At 39.2% G+C, this 14,033-nt stretch overlaps 1 protein-coding gene across 2 annotated transcripts in view; it reads right to left on the minus strand.

Moving 5' to 3' along the window:
* Positions 1-9,391: 9,391 nt before the first annotated feature.
* The window catches only part of taf1b (TATA box binding protein (Tbp)-associated factor, RNA polymerase I, B), a 94,319-nt gene continuing 89,677 nt past the window's right edge, over positions 9,392-14,033 (minus strand). For both annotated transcript variants that reach the window (XM_043678043.2, XM_087977814.1), the window contains exon 15: positions 9,392-10,897. In XM_043678043.2, the coding sequence (XP_043533978.1) occupies positions 10,702-10,897 (196 nt within the window). In that variant the 3' untranslated portion in view covers positions 9,392-10,701. The remainder of the gene's footprint in view (positions 10,898-14,033) is intronic.

Genomic DNA, 14,033 nt, shown 5'->3' on the forward strand with positions numbered 1-14,033 from the left:
GTGAAATAAAGTAAATTTGGAGAACTAAGTGTAGCAAAACTGGAATGTTATCTTCTGTTATTTGTCCTGGGCATCTAATTGATTGAAATCAATGAGGTATTGCAGATACAGAATTGGTGTTGGCTTGAGGGGCTTTTGTGGATAGGTGCAGTAGTTCACTGGGGAAGACCAAAATAGAGTCTGCAGGTGCTGGGGAAAATATAAACACTACTGCTGTTAGGCGGTAGTGTGGAGGAGAAAAAGAAAAAAAAAGCAGTCTGCATAATAAGTTATCATCCCTCTCTTGTATTGTATTATGGCCCTTTCTTTTAGAAAGCAGGTTTATTCAGCATTGCAATGGATGCTATTACAGCTGCCTAAATTGATAATTCCACTGATTAGATTCATGAATTTTTACTTCACATCTTCAAACAAAGTAAACAGATTTGAAAGTCACCTTATTTTTTCAAGACTATTAACCAATTTGTTAACTTGTCACTAGTTGTCCCTCGATTCAGGGATGGCCTTGATTCAGGGTTGTGAGTTTGTGCCAGGAATCTTCACACAACTGACTCAGACCAAATTTCCTCCTGTAGATCTTTGGGCACATATGACAGAATGCCCCATGAAGTTGTGGGATCCAGAATGCAGGATTGGCTTCATTTTCTTTCCTTGTCTGCCTCATTATTAAGATATTTGGACTCATAAGTTTTTACCATTTCTAACAACTAGTAGAAAGCTCCTCCTAATCATTAATGTCAAAGTTGCCATTCTTCATGGAGTAGAATGCTGCTTTTTAAAAATCATTTCCTGGAAAATTTGCCATTTGAGAATTGAGAAAAACAAACTAACCAAACTCCCCCTGGTGGGGGATTTATATTTCAGTCATCTAATGTTGAGTCCATTGCAGTTGACTTTGTAGTTTTACCTGAGTGCCTATGGAGCTTATAGTGTAAGGTAACAGATCTGAAGGATTTAGCGTTCATTTTACATTAATGTTACACAGTCTTTGGATGAAGACGGTCGAGATCTTTTTAAATTGCCAAGAGTAGCAGATGTATATTGTACAACACCTGATAGTCCAAGGCAATTATGCTAGCAAGTTAATATAAGTTGTGCCTATTGCTATCATGCAATAAAATACATTGTTATGTAAGATTAGAGTGGTACTGGATAAGCACAGCAGGTCAGGCAGCACCCAAGGAGCAGGAAAATCAACGTTTCGGGCAAAAGTCCTTCATTAGGAATGCTGACTCTAATCTCCAGCATCTTCAGTACCCACGTCTGCCACATTGTTATGTAAGCCAAGTGCCTCTTCTGTTTAGACTCACCAGCGGTCTATCCTCTTATTAATAATTAGATAGGGTCTAGACTGAGCATAGCGAGAGGATTGATGGGCAGTGAATTATCCAAATCAGAACATAACTTCATAAAGGATGCTAGCATTTGTTCTACAACCCTCCCATTGAATCCAAAGTATGTAGCAGAGGCATTGTTGATGGAATTTTCCAAGTAATCTTATGAGTCACTGACGCACAGTCCAGGTCTTACTGTGGGGATTTTTTTGTTGGTTTCCTGTGTTCTTAATTGTCTGTACATTTTAGGAAGGTGAAGCTGTTGCAGCTGATCCAGTCTGAGATCTCCTTGTCAATGGTAGAATTTTGAAGGAGGCGTGTGCCGAAGTATGGAAGAATTCCAGTGTCTCTCCTTCAACACATATGGGAGGTGCAATATTTGCAACTCTGAGTCTGGGTTAGAACACAGAACATAGTAACCTCAAGTCCCTCAGACTTTCCTCATAAGACCTTCCCTCCATACCAGGCAATATCCTATTAAATCATCTCTGAACCCTTTCCAAAGCTTCCACATCCTTCCTACAATGTGGGGACCAGAACTGTACGCAATACTCCAAGTGCAGCCGCATCAGAGTTTTGTATGGCTACAATAGGACTTTGTGGCTCTGAAACTCAGTCCCTCTACCAATAAAAGCTAATACATCGTATGCCTTCTTAACAACCCTATCAACCTGGATGGCAACTTTCAGGAATCAATGTACATGGGTTAATATATTGACAACATTCAAGGACAAATCATGTCTCTTAATCACAGAAATGGTTAACAAATTACAACAACACTGCAATCATCTGCATAAGTATGTACCTGTCAGGCAGGGAGAAAAGGGTTGTGTGAGGGAGCCGTGGTTTAATAAGGAATTGGAATCCCTTGTTAAAGGGAAGAGGGCGGCCTATGTAAAGATGAGGCATGAAGGTTCAATTGGGGCGATTGAGAGTTATAAGGTAGCCAGGAAGGATCTGAAGAGAGAGCCAAGAGCAGCAAGGAGGGGTCATGAAAAGTCCTTAGTTGGTAGGATTAGGGAAAACCCAAAGGATTTCTATAGGTATGTCAGGAATAAAAGAATGACTAGGGTAGGAATAGATCCAGTCAAGGATAGTAGTGGGAAGTTGCGTGTGGAGGCTGAAGAGATTGGGGAGATACTGAATGAATACTTTTCGTCAGTATTCATTCAGGAACAGGACATTGTTGCTGATGTGAATACTGAGTCACAATTAATTAGAATGGACGACTTTGAGGTATGTAGGGAAGAGGTGTTGAAAATTCTGGAAAAGGTGAAAATAGATAAGTCCCCTGGGCCTGATGTCATTTATCGTAGGATTCTCTGGGAAGCAAGGGAGGAGATTGCAGAGCCATTGGCCTTGATTTTTATGTCCTCGTCTACAGGAATAGTGCCAGAAGACTGGAGGATAGCAAATGTGGTTCCCTTGTTCAAGAAGGGGAGTAGGGATAACCCTAGTAACTATAGGCCGGTGAGTCTCACTTCTGTTGTGGGCAAAGTCTTAGAGAGAATTGTAAGGGATAGGATTTATGAACATCTGGGTAGGAATAATGTGATCAAGGATAGTCAGCATGGTTTTGTGAAGGGCAGGTCGTGTCTCACAAACCTTATTGAATTCTTTGAGAAGGTGACTAAGGAGGTGGACGAGGGTAAAGCGGTAGATGTGGTGTATATGGATTTTAGTAAGGCATTTGATAAGGTTCCCCATGGTAGGCTACTGCAAAAAATACGGAGATATGGTATTGAGGGTGAGTTGGAGGTTTGGATTAGTAATTGGCTGGCTGGAAGAAGACAGAGGGTAGTAGTTGATGGTAAAGGTTCATCTTGGAGTGCAGTTACTAGCGGTGTTCCGCAAGGATCTGTTTTGGGACCATTGCTGTTTGTCATTTTTATAAATGACCTGGAGGAGGGGCTAGAAGGTTGGGTGAGCAAGTTTGCGGATGATACGAAAGTCGGTGGAGTTGTTGACAGTGAGGAAGGATGTCGCAGGTTACAGTGGGATATGGATAAACTGCAGAGCTGGGCAGAAAGGTGGCAAATGGAGTTCAATGTAGGTAAGTGTGAGGTGATTCACTTTGGTAAGAGTAACAAGAAGATGGGGTACTGGGCTAATGGCCGGATACTTGGTAGTGTGGATGAGCAGAGGGATCTTGGTGTCCATGTACACAGATCTCTGAAAGTTGCCACCCAGGTAAATAGTGCTGTGAAGAAGGCATATGGCATACTGGCTTTTATTGGTAGAGGAATTGAGTTCCGGAGTCCTGAGGTCATGTTGCAGTTGCATAAGACTCTGGTGCGGCCGCATCTGGAGTATTGTGTGCAGTTTTGGTCGCCATACTATAGGAAGGATGTGGAGGCACTGGAACGAGTGCAGAGAAGGTTTACCAGGATGTTGCCTGGTATGGTAGGAAGATCGTATGAGGAAAGGCTGAGGCACTTGGGGCTGTTTTCATTGGAGAAAAGAAGGTTTGGGGTGACTTGATAGAGGTGTACAAGATGATAAGGGGTTTAGATAGGGTTGACTATGAGAACCTTTTTCCATGTATGGAGTCAGCTGTTACGAGGGGGCATAGCTTTAAATTAAGGGGTGGTAGGTATAGGACAGATGTTAGGGGTAGATTCTTTACTCAGCGAGTCGTGAGTTCATGGAATGCCCTGCCAGTAGCAGTGGTGGTCTCTCCCTCTTTATGGGCATCTAAAGGGGCATTGGATAGGTATATGGAGGATAGTGGGCTAGTGTAGGTTAGGTGGGCTTGGATCAGCGCAACATCGAGGGCCAAAGGGCCTGTACTGCGCTGTATTTTTCTATGTTCTAGATCATATATGCCTATAGCAGTTATTCTAGTTTTGAGACAGAGTTAAGAGGAAAGAGTTTTTCATTTAGATGGCATTTGATACTCACACTGGAGGGCATTTGATCATTGAGGATTATATATGCGATTGTTTTAGATCTTCCACTAGAGATATTTGCTGTCATATCATAATGAGGCAGTTGTAGGATTGTGAAGAATTTTCTTGGATTCTTCAGCATAATCAAATTTACTGAATCAAATGTTCTTTTCAAATTGACAAATACAAATTAAGAGTTCTGGTTATTGATCTCAACATTTTTCCTGGACTTGTCTGGTAAGAAAGAATTTGGTCGTGGTTCCTCTGGAAGGTCTAAAGTCAGACAGAAATTGGTTGGAGCTACATCTGAAATTCTTCACTTTGGTTGCGCTGCTTTGGTGTTGAGATATTGATTATCTCTTAGACTTCTGTTTTTTGTGATGTCTCTGTGTAGGGCAGATGTTCATTACCAACAAAACATGTTGACGAGCTGTCAAATAGGAATCCATTCCCAGGTATCACTTAGATCTTGGACACAAGCAATGTTATATTCCAGGTGCTGCCAGTGCTCCAATCAGTTTGTAAAATATTCTCCAATCATATAAAAGTATACAGCACCTTCCAAACCAACACTTACATCTTGACAAGAGCAGCAGATGTATAGGAACAGCATCTGCAAGTTCCCTCCAAGCCACTTTCCATCCTGACTTGGAAATGTATCACCATTCCTTTACTTTCACTGGGTCTAAATCCTGGAATTGCATCCCCATCAGCATTGTAGGTCTACCTACAGCATGTGGACTATACTGGCTCAAGAAGGCAACTTACTACCTCCTTCTCAAGGGTAGTTAGGGATGGGCAATAAATGTTGGCCAGCCAGCAATGGCCATGTCCAACAAGAGAATTAAAAAAATAAATCTGCTGGGATACTTTTTGTTAAAAATTCTCTCTCCATATTCTCATTGCCTTTTTCTAATACATTTACTGCATATTTATTACAAGCATTATTTGAGGGGATATAAAATTACAGCCTGTCATTTTGTCCATTCATTTATCCTTTAATCTCTGTACCGCAATTTTGCTTTATTTATTACAGACTTTACTCCTAATTCTACCTGCCCACCACAGTATCCTGAAGGCGTTAATTGCACGCTGTAAGATTAGTGGACGGAATCTGTGCCTCTACAATGAAATTTCCATTCCATTGTGCCTGTGTTACAAGGAATACTTTGGACATCTAATCGCGAATAGCAACTCGACAATTTTCATATTCATGAGGGACATGAAGCATATATTCCAGCAAGACAAAAATCACAAATATAGCAATACTCTAAAAGGCAACAAAATTTGTTAACACTCATCAAACAGAGGGCTTTATTTGCTCACATATATCTGCAGGTTGGAAGATGTCCATATATTCAAAGACAGTGCACATGATCAGGTAACCAGACCAATAGGATGCCTAAAGCTCTATTTCAAGGATACATGCAAGTATCACATTAAAGTCTCAGAAATTAATGAAACTTTCTGGGCATCAGTAGCTGCTCGCAGAGGAAAATGGCAACATGGCCTTTGGGCTGGTGTGTACTATCAATGATCAGTGACTACAACAGCTTGGCAAGGTGCACTGACACTGGAAACAACAACTCACTTTGGCCAGCTAGTAACTTGATGTGCAGCACTTTGGGCACAACCTGCTTCTCAGGAATTAGCCACTTTCAGCCATCAGCATGATCTGCCCGCAGACATGGATCCTTTTGCTGTATGTCCATTTCATTTTGTAAATGGAAGGATGCTAATATGACTAAAGGAAAGTGGCAGGGCTGAAAGGATCGACAGCAATTTGAATGTTGGATAGGGTCAAATCATATCTTGAGGCTGGTTCATTCCTAACCTGACCATTACACATTGAGGTGAGATACTGCATTTTGGAAGAGCAAATCAGAGCAGGACTCATACACTTAATGGTAAGGTCCCAGGGAGTGTTGCTGAACAAAGAGACCATGGAGTACAGGTTCATTGTTCGTTGAAAGCAGAGTCTAAGATAGGATAACGAAGAAGGCTTTTATTGGTCAGAGTAATGAGTATAGGAATTGGGAGGTCATGCTGCGGCTATACATGACATTGGTTAGGCCACTTTTGGAATATTGCATGCAATTCTGGTATCCCTCCTATAGGAAGAATGTTGTGAAACTTGAAAGGGTTCAGAAAAGATTCCCAAGGATGTTGCCAGTGAGCGACATGAGCTATACGGAGAAGCTGAATAGGCTGGGGCTATTTTCTCTGGAGCTTCGGAGGCTGATGGCTGACCTTATACAGGTTTATAAAATCATGAGGAGCATAGTTAGGGTAAATAGACAAGGTATTTTCCCTGGGGTGGCAGAGTCCAAAACTAGAGGGCATAGGTTTAGGGTGAGAGGGGAAAGGGACCTAAGGAGCAACGTTTTCACGCAGAAGGTGGTGCGTATATGGAATGAGCTGTCAGAGGAAGTGGTGGAGGCTGGTACAATGACAAAATTTAAAAGTCACCTGGATGGGTATATGAATAGGAAGGGTTGAGGGGGATATGGACCAAATACTGGCAAATGGTACTAGATTTATTTAGGATATCTGGTCAGCATGGATGAGTTGGACCAAAGGGTCTGTTTTTATGCTGTACATCTCTATGACTCTGAGGTGCAGCCATAGGCACCAATCACCTGCAAAGACTGGATAGATCAATAAAATCTTTACTCTAATCAGTACTAGTGAAATAGCTGGACAAAGAATAAGTTGCAACAAAAATGCATATTTTAACATTCAGTGGTAACTAGAAACTGCACTGCGCCTACCTGAGAAATGAAAGTACAAGATTTAATTAAAAAGCATTCCCGAACTATAAAACAGATGAATTTTCTGTGCAGCTAGTTCAAAAACAACTAAAAATTTGGATCATATTCACACTGACACAACTAGAAAAGCTAAATATTTGTATATTCAAATATTGTAAAATGGAGGAAATAAACATGCTAGACAGTGCAATACAAATTCTTTAAATGCACCATAAAATTTGAATAGACCTGTGAGCAACACTGACTGCGGTCAGTATCTAGACAAGTGGCACCCATGTATTTTAAGAAAGAGTATGCCAGCAGATTTAGTTCTTTAAAACCTCTCATAAGTCAGCAATTCTTTGGCACGAATGTATACGTGGTACATCAGCACATGTTCTATATACCTAATATCAGCATATCATTCAATCGTTCTGAATGAATGAAGAATTTTTAGAAAAGTAGTTGAAAATATTGATCCTGAGGAACCAAGTAGAGCCAGCAAATAAAAAAAAATGATCATATTGACTTAGTCATAGAGATGTACAGTAATGGAAACAGACCCTTCGGCCCAACTCGTCCATGCCGACCAGATTTCCCAACCCAATCTAGACCCACCTGCCAGCACCTAGCCCATATCCTCCAAATCCTTCCTATTCATATACCTATCCAAATGCCTTTTAAGTGTTGCAATTGTACAAGCCTCCACCACTTCCTCTGACAGCCAATTCCACACAGGCACCACCCTCTGTGTGAAAAGGTTGCCCCTTCGGTCTCTTATATCTTTCCTCTCTCACCCTAAACCTATGCCCTCTAGTTCTGGACTCCCCCACTCCAGGGAAAAAACCTTGTCTGTGTACCTTATACATACTCCTCATAGGTTTTATAAACCTCCATAATATTCTTGGGATTTATATTTACTGGCTCTCAATCACAATGTTTTGTCTATTGTGACAGGAAAGAGGGCAAGAAAAACATGCCATAAGAAATTCTAAAAGGATACAGTAAAAAATAAAATCTCTGGTTTAGATAATGCTGCAACAATTTAAAAATAAACATCAGAAATGTAAAATACTATTATGTCGTGAGACTGCACTACCAGATCCTGGACATGTGCACACAGCTATAATCATTATACACCAAAAATATGCAAAGTGCAACGAATATCAAGAATGATTTCAAGTATTTGGAGGATTTGAGATATGAGGAAAAAAAGTTCAACACTACAGACCAGAGAGTTGCTTAAGGGGATGATTTAACTGAACATAAAACATCAATATAAATCTTGATTACTTCAAATTAAAGTAGAACAATAAGATCAGAAATTGTTAAACATAAAGTACCAAAAAAGTAAACTCAAATCTTGGGGTACAATGGTGGCTCAGTGGTTAGCACTGCTGCCTCACAGCCCCAGGGACCCAGGTTCAATCCGACCCTTGGGTGACTGTCTGCATGGAGTTTGCACCTTCTCCCCATGTTTGTGTGGGTTTCCACTGAGTACTCCAGTTTTCTCCTACAGTCCAAAGATGTGTAGGTTAGATGGATTGGCCATGGGAAATGCAGCACATTGGGGTAGGAGTTGTCTGGGTGGGTTGTTCCCCAGAGAGCGAGAGTGGACTTGTTGGGGTGAATGGCCTGCTCCCATGCTGTAGGGATTCTATAGAAATGATCAAAACCAGTCCAAAATGAATCCAGGGAAATTATCAACAAATCAAGACTGCACTGCCAGATTTCAACAGATACGTAATCCATTGCGAAGGCAGTCTCAGGGAATGAGGTAGTAAGGAATGGGATGTGTTAAATTTGATGTTTACAAACATGAAGTGCCATACAGTGCCAGATTGCAGATAGATGATAATAGACAAATGAATCAGGATTAAAAAATATTGAGATATTGCTCATTCAATATTTTGCACATTCATAGTCAATTCTAAAAATATAACCCCCTGGTTATGAAATAGAAAATTCAATGAAAAGTTAAAATATATTTAACATGGTTCATTAAGTGACAGAGGGGACATGAAGGGTCGAATAGCCAACTCCCATCTCCTTTCTGAATATATCACTGAAAAATTTGCATCGACTACCACAAGAAACGGAAGGTGGTGCCCAAGATAAATGAAGTTCCACTCCACTTCAGATTAATTCAAAGCCTCGTATTTGATAAGGGCATCTATTTAAAAACCAAAATAAGTTTGTTATTGAGTGGTTCATCCACCTGTCCCTTCCCTTCCCCATCTCCTTCCTTGAATGATATTAGTTTAAAATAATCTTTTGAAATGTTTAACAATATTGATCAGAGGGCGACTAGAAAAGGTGATAGAATTGTTAGAGACTTGATACAAGACAGCAATTGAAATCAATGTTAAAAGTAGCTAATGTCAAAGCCAGCAATGAGAAAAACATAGCTCAGTTGAAGTGTTATAAAATCAATAACTTTACTGAATAAATTCCATTATTATATTTCACAGAAATATTTAAGTATTGCTGAAAAAATGACACTTGAAATTTTTGTTTTGCATCCAACACAACAGTTCACTTGATTAGATTAGATTCCCTCCAGTGTGGAAACAGGCCATTCAGCCCAACAAGTCCACACCGACCCTCTGAAGAGCAACTCACCCAGACCCATTCCCCTACATTTACCCCTGACTAATGCACCTAACACTACAGGCAATTTAGCATGGCCAATTCACCTAATCTGCACATCTTTGGACTGTGGGAGGAAACTAGAGCACCTAAGGGAAACCCATGCAGACATGGGGAGAACGTGCAAACTCCACACAGACAGTTGCCCGAGGCTGGAATCAAATCTGTGACCCTGGTGCTGTGAGACAGCAGTGCTAATCACTGAGCCATCGTGCCACCCCACTTGTTTCAACTCATTCGTGATTGTCATTCATTGTTTCTTTTCTCAGAGCAATGTCTTGACAAATAGGAGTCTACCTGCTCATTTTAAGAGTTGAACAAAGCCTGGCAGTGAACTGTCAATCAGCAGCAGTTGATGCATTCTTCAATGTAACACCACTACCAAAGTTCACTTGCCAATTAATTTGCATTCTCCTTTCATGCCACTTTTTTTTGATATTCTTGTGCATTATGCTGATGAGTGCAAGATGAAAAGCTTCAACAAAATATCTTTTTCAGCAGTACTGAAATAATATACTATCAAACAAATATAAATATTAAAGATTAAGTTCTTCAACATACATTATGAAAGTGTTGACATAATTATAACTGAGTCAAACATCAATATTCCATCTTGGCACAAAAATACAAAAAATGTAGTAGAATTTGTATACCAATGCATTTTTATCAGACTGGTTTCATAAAGACATATTCATTATGACTATTAATATTGTGTAATGATGTAATTCACTTTGGAAAACAGGTTTGAAATGTGAGCTCCTTACCCCAAACAGCCAAAATAAGTGTAACAGAAACTTCACTGACACTAAACACAACAAATTTAAAATAAGCTTACTGAAACAATCTCACTAAAGTTGATGTTGCACATTGTAAAGGTACATTTGGTTATTCCTATTTGCCTATTTTTACTCCGAGAGTAAATATTATTTGAATAACTAGAGCAACACTTTTAAATCAGCTTTATAAAAATTATTTTGATACAAGTTGAACGACAGTGAAAACAATGCACCAGTCAAACAGTATCAATTTCAGATTCCAGTATTGTTTGTGCCATGTCATCTTCTCTCCTTGTAGAACCCATTATGATTTAGTTTTCTTACATTTTCTTCTTGGCTTCAATTCATCTCGTAAATTAAAGAGTCTATGTTCCAACTGACACACCTCCAAATGTAACATGGAGAATTCCACTCCAAGCAGGAAGGAGAACAATTGTAGGATGAACAGATAACTTCCTGGAAAATACTTTTCTTCAGACTTTGTTAAATGTCCACAGTATCTAACAAGGAGGAAAATATGCAGTCTTTAAAAACAGATAATTCAAAGCGTAGAAGGGCAACACTTTACTTCAATATCAGAATGACCTTCATCCCAATTGCCCCACCACCCATAAACAAGCCATCTCTACTATATCAGAGCATCCTTTGTCTTTGAGGAAAGACTGAGGAGAAAGTGAGGTCTGCAGATGCTAGAGATCAGAGCTGGAAATGTGTTGCTGGAAAAGCGCAGCAGGTCAGGCAGCATCCAGGGAACAGGAGAATCGACATTTCGGGCATAAGCCCTTCTTCAGGAAGTTGGTAGTCTTTGAGGAAAGACTACCAACTTAAATCACTGGCTGATTTGAAACAGAAAATAATATTTATCTTGGAATCCTTCCAATTAGCAAAGAAGGCAGACTGGTACCCTGTTAATTTCTTCTAGATCTATAACTACATCCGTCTGGTTAAATAAGACATTTCAAATGCATCTCATAAAAAGTAGCATTTATTGTGTGAACCTCTCAGTTTATACAAATAAAATGGGATGATTCAAATCCCAATGTTTGTTCTGTGATTTTGGTAAATCACCATTCTGAAACAAAATTTCAACATTTGTATTCTAAACTCAGGACTGCTGTTGACAGTCCTTCAGATTCATTGTCACTGGCTTCCCTATAATTGGATTCTAATGAACAGATGTTTACTTTTATTGTCTATAACTGATTAAATAACAGCATGGCCCAAGGTAATGGCAGATGCAAATCACTACGTGTTTTGTGGTACAGTTACTGCTTGAATGTACAGAATATCATAATAAATCTTACATTCATTCAAAGTAATTCCAGGTATAAAGGAAAAGAAGTAGATCATTCAGCAACCACCCCTCCCCCGGTTTATTCAACCACTCAATTTAATTCAATCCATGTCTTAACTCCATTTACCACCTTTGTCTTATATCCTTGATACTTTAAATTTAACTATTACCTATCAACCTCAGCCTTGAGAATGTGAACTGATGTAATATCTACTGTCTTTGAGATAGTCCATTCTAGATTTCAATTAATGTTTGGTGTGAATTATAGAGTTATAGATACGTACAGCATGGAAACATACCCTTCCGTCCAAACCGACCAGATATGCCAACCCAATCTAGTTCCACCTGCCAGCGCCCGGCCCATATGCCTCCAAACCCTCCCTATTCATATACCCATCCAAATGCCTTTTAAATGTTGCAACTGTACCAGCTCATTCCACACGTACCACCCTCTGCGTGAAAAAGCTGTCCCTTAGGTCTCGTTTATATCTTTCCCCTCTCACGCTAAACCTATGTTCTCTAGTTCTGGACTCCCCAACTCCAGAGAAACGACTTTGCTTATTTACCCTCTCCATGCCCCTCAATTTTGTAAACCTCTATAAGGTCACCCCTCAGCCTCTGATGCTCCAGGTAAAACAGCCCCAGCCCGTTCAGCCTCTCCCTATAGTTCAAATCCTCCAACTCTGTGGGAAGCTAGAGAAGTGATTGCTGGGCCTCTTGCTGAGATATTTGTTTCATCAATAGTCACAGGTGAGGTGCCGAATTGCTGATTTTACTGCAAAATGACCCAGCTTTAATTATAAGCTTAAATGTCTTATTTGTGTATTGCACTGTCAATCCAATCAAATTCTTTAATAATTTTAAACACTTAATTCAAATTACCTCCCAACATTAAGGGATTAAAAATCAAGCTGCCTCATTATTCTGACAAGAAAAAAAACTGCAGATAATGGAAATGCAAAAAAAAAACATTCTGGGAATGCTCTGGGAATTAATGTCTCAGGTCTGTTTCTCTACAAATGTGCTGGATGTGGTGAGCACGAATGGTATTTTCTGTTGTTATTTTATGTATCATGCCTCATTAGTCTATGTTCCTCTATAACTGTATAACTTGCCCTAAATACAAAACTTGATCTGTAAAACTGCTGCACATCTCTCTTTTCTGTCATTAATATTTCATGATTGTGTTTATTCTATACAAACAGGAATAAAACATTCACTCTGTAGGAGCACATCCTTTATGGACAACCCTTTCCCTAGCTTTCTTTAACTAGGTATATGTTGATTTATCAAACCATTATCTCTTTTTACAGACCTCACATAAAACTGAGCAAGATCTTTTATTTCTTGTCTCTCTCTCTCTCTCTCTCTCTCTCTCTCTATGACGCAGACTCTTTCTAGCAGTTTACCAGCAGGACTGCTTGTCTCCCGAGTTTTCACTGCACATGTATGACTGGGAAAATATTTTCCAGTCCCCTATATAAATAGGTCCAACAATGAATGAGCTTGGGATAATTCAATTGACACTTAGTGCATCATTTAGATGTGCAAATAGCTACAATTCACATTGGTCTGTCTTGCTTCAATGCGTATCCTTCTTTCTCACTCTGGCTGCTTTGCAAGCTAGATTTAATTTAAAAAGGAGAAAAATGTTCATATAAATCTTATTAAAGTCCTTCACTGTCAAAATAAATGATATATCAAACCACTATACTCTTCAGAATATTTTGAAACCAATACACAAATAATTGATTTAAAAATGCATGTCAATGGAATAAAAATTAAAGTAGATGTGAAAGAGAAAAATAAGGGGAAAACTTAAAAAATTATACATTCAGGTGTGGTTTGAAAAGGAAGGCATCGTAAACCTGAATGGAAAGGCATGTTTTTTTTAGAAAAGATAGACTATGACCAGAAGCTGCCATTGATATTTAGGCTTAAAACTAAACTTACTTCAATTACAGCCACTTTCCCCCACAAAGTTGTGCTTGAATGCATTTGCTTAATTGAATTTATACATAAAAACATGTACTTTATTAACCTGAGCTCTGCAGCATTGTCAGGACTATGATTTTGGATCTAGACCCACAATTGCTATGTTCCTGCTGCACATTGAATTGTAATCAATTAGGAATTATATTAAAGATATAATTAAATATATAAAATTTGTTTAAGTAATGAGCTTTAAAGAACTATTCAGCTACTGAATTTATATTACAGACCAACTCTTAATCAAATGAGTTTTGTTTCATTGGTGTTTCTGATGCTTGGAACTTTGCTATTCATATTGCAGGGCAGACAGTGCAGCAGAAACACAAAAAGAGATACATTTTATGATATCC

The sequence above is a fragment of the Chiloscyllium plagiosum genome, unplaced genomic scaffold (genome assembly GCF_037043375.1).
Source record: "Chiloscyllium plagiosum isolate Xiang-an unplaced genomic scaffold, Cpla_swu_hap1 HiC_scaffold_3, whole genome shotgun sequence".
Lineage (NCBI taxonomy): Eukaryota > Metazoa > Chordata > Chondrichthyes > Orectolobiformes > Hemiscylliidae > Chiloscyllium > Chiloscyllium plagiosum.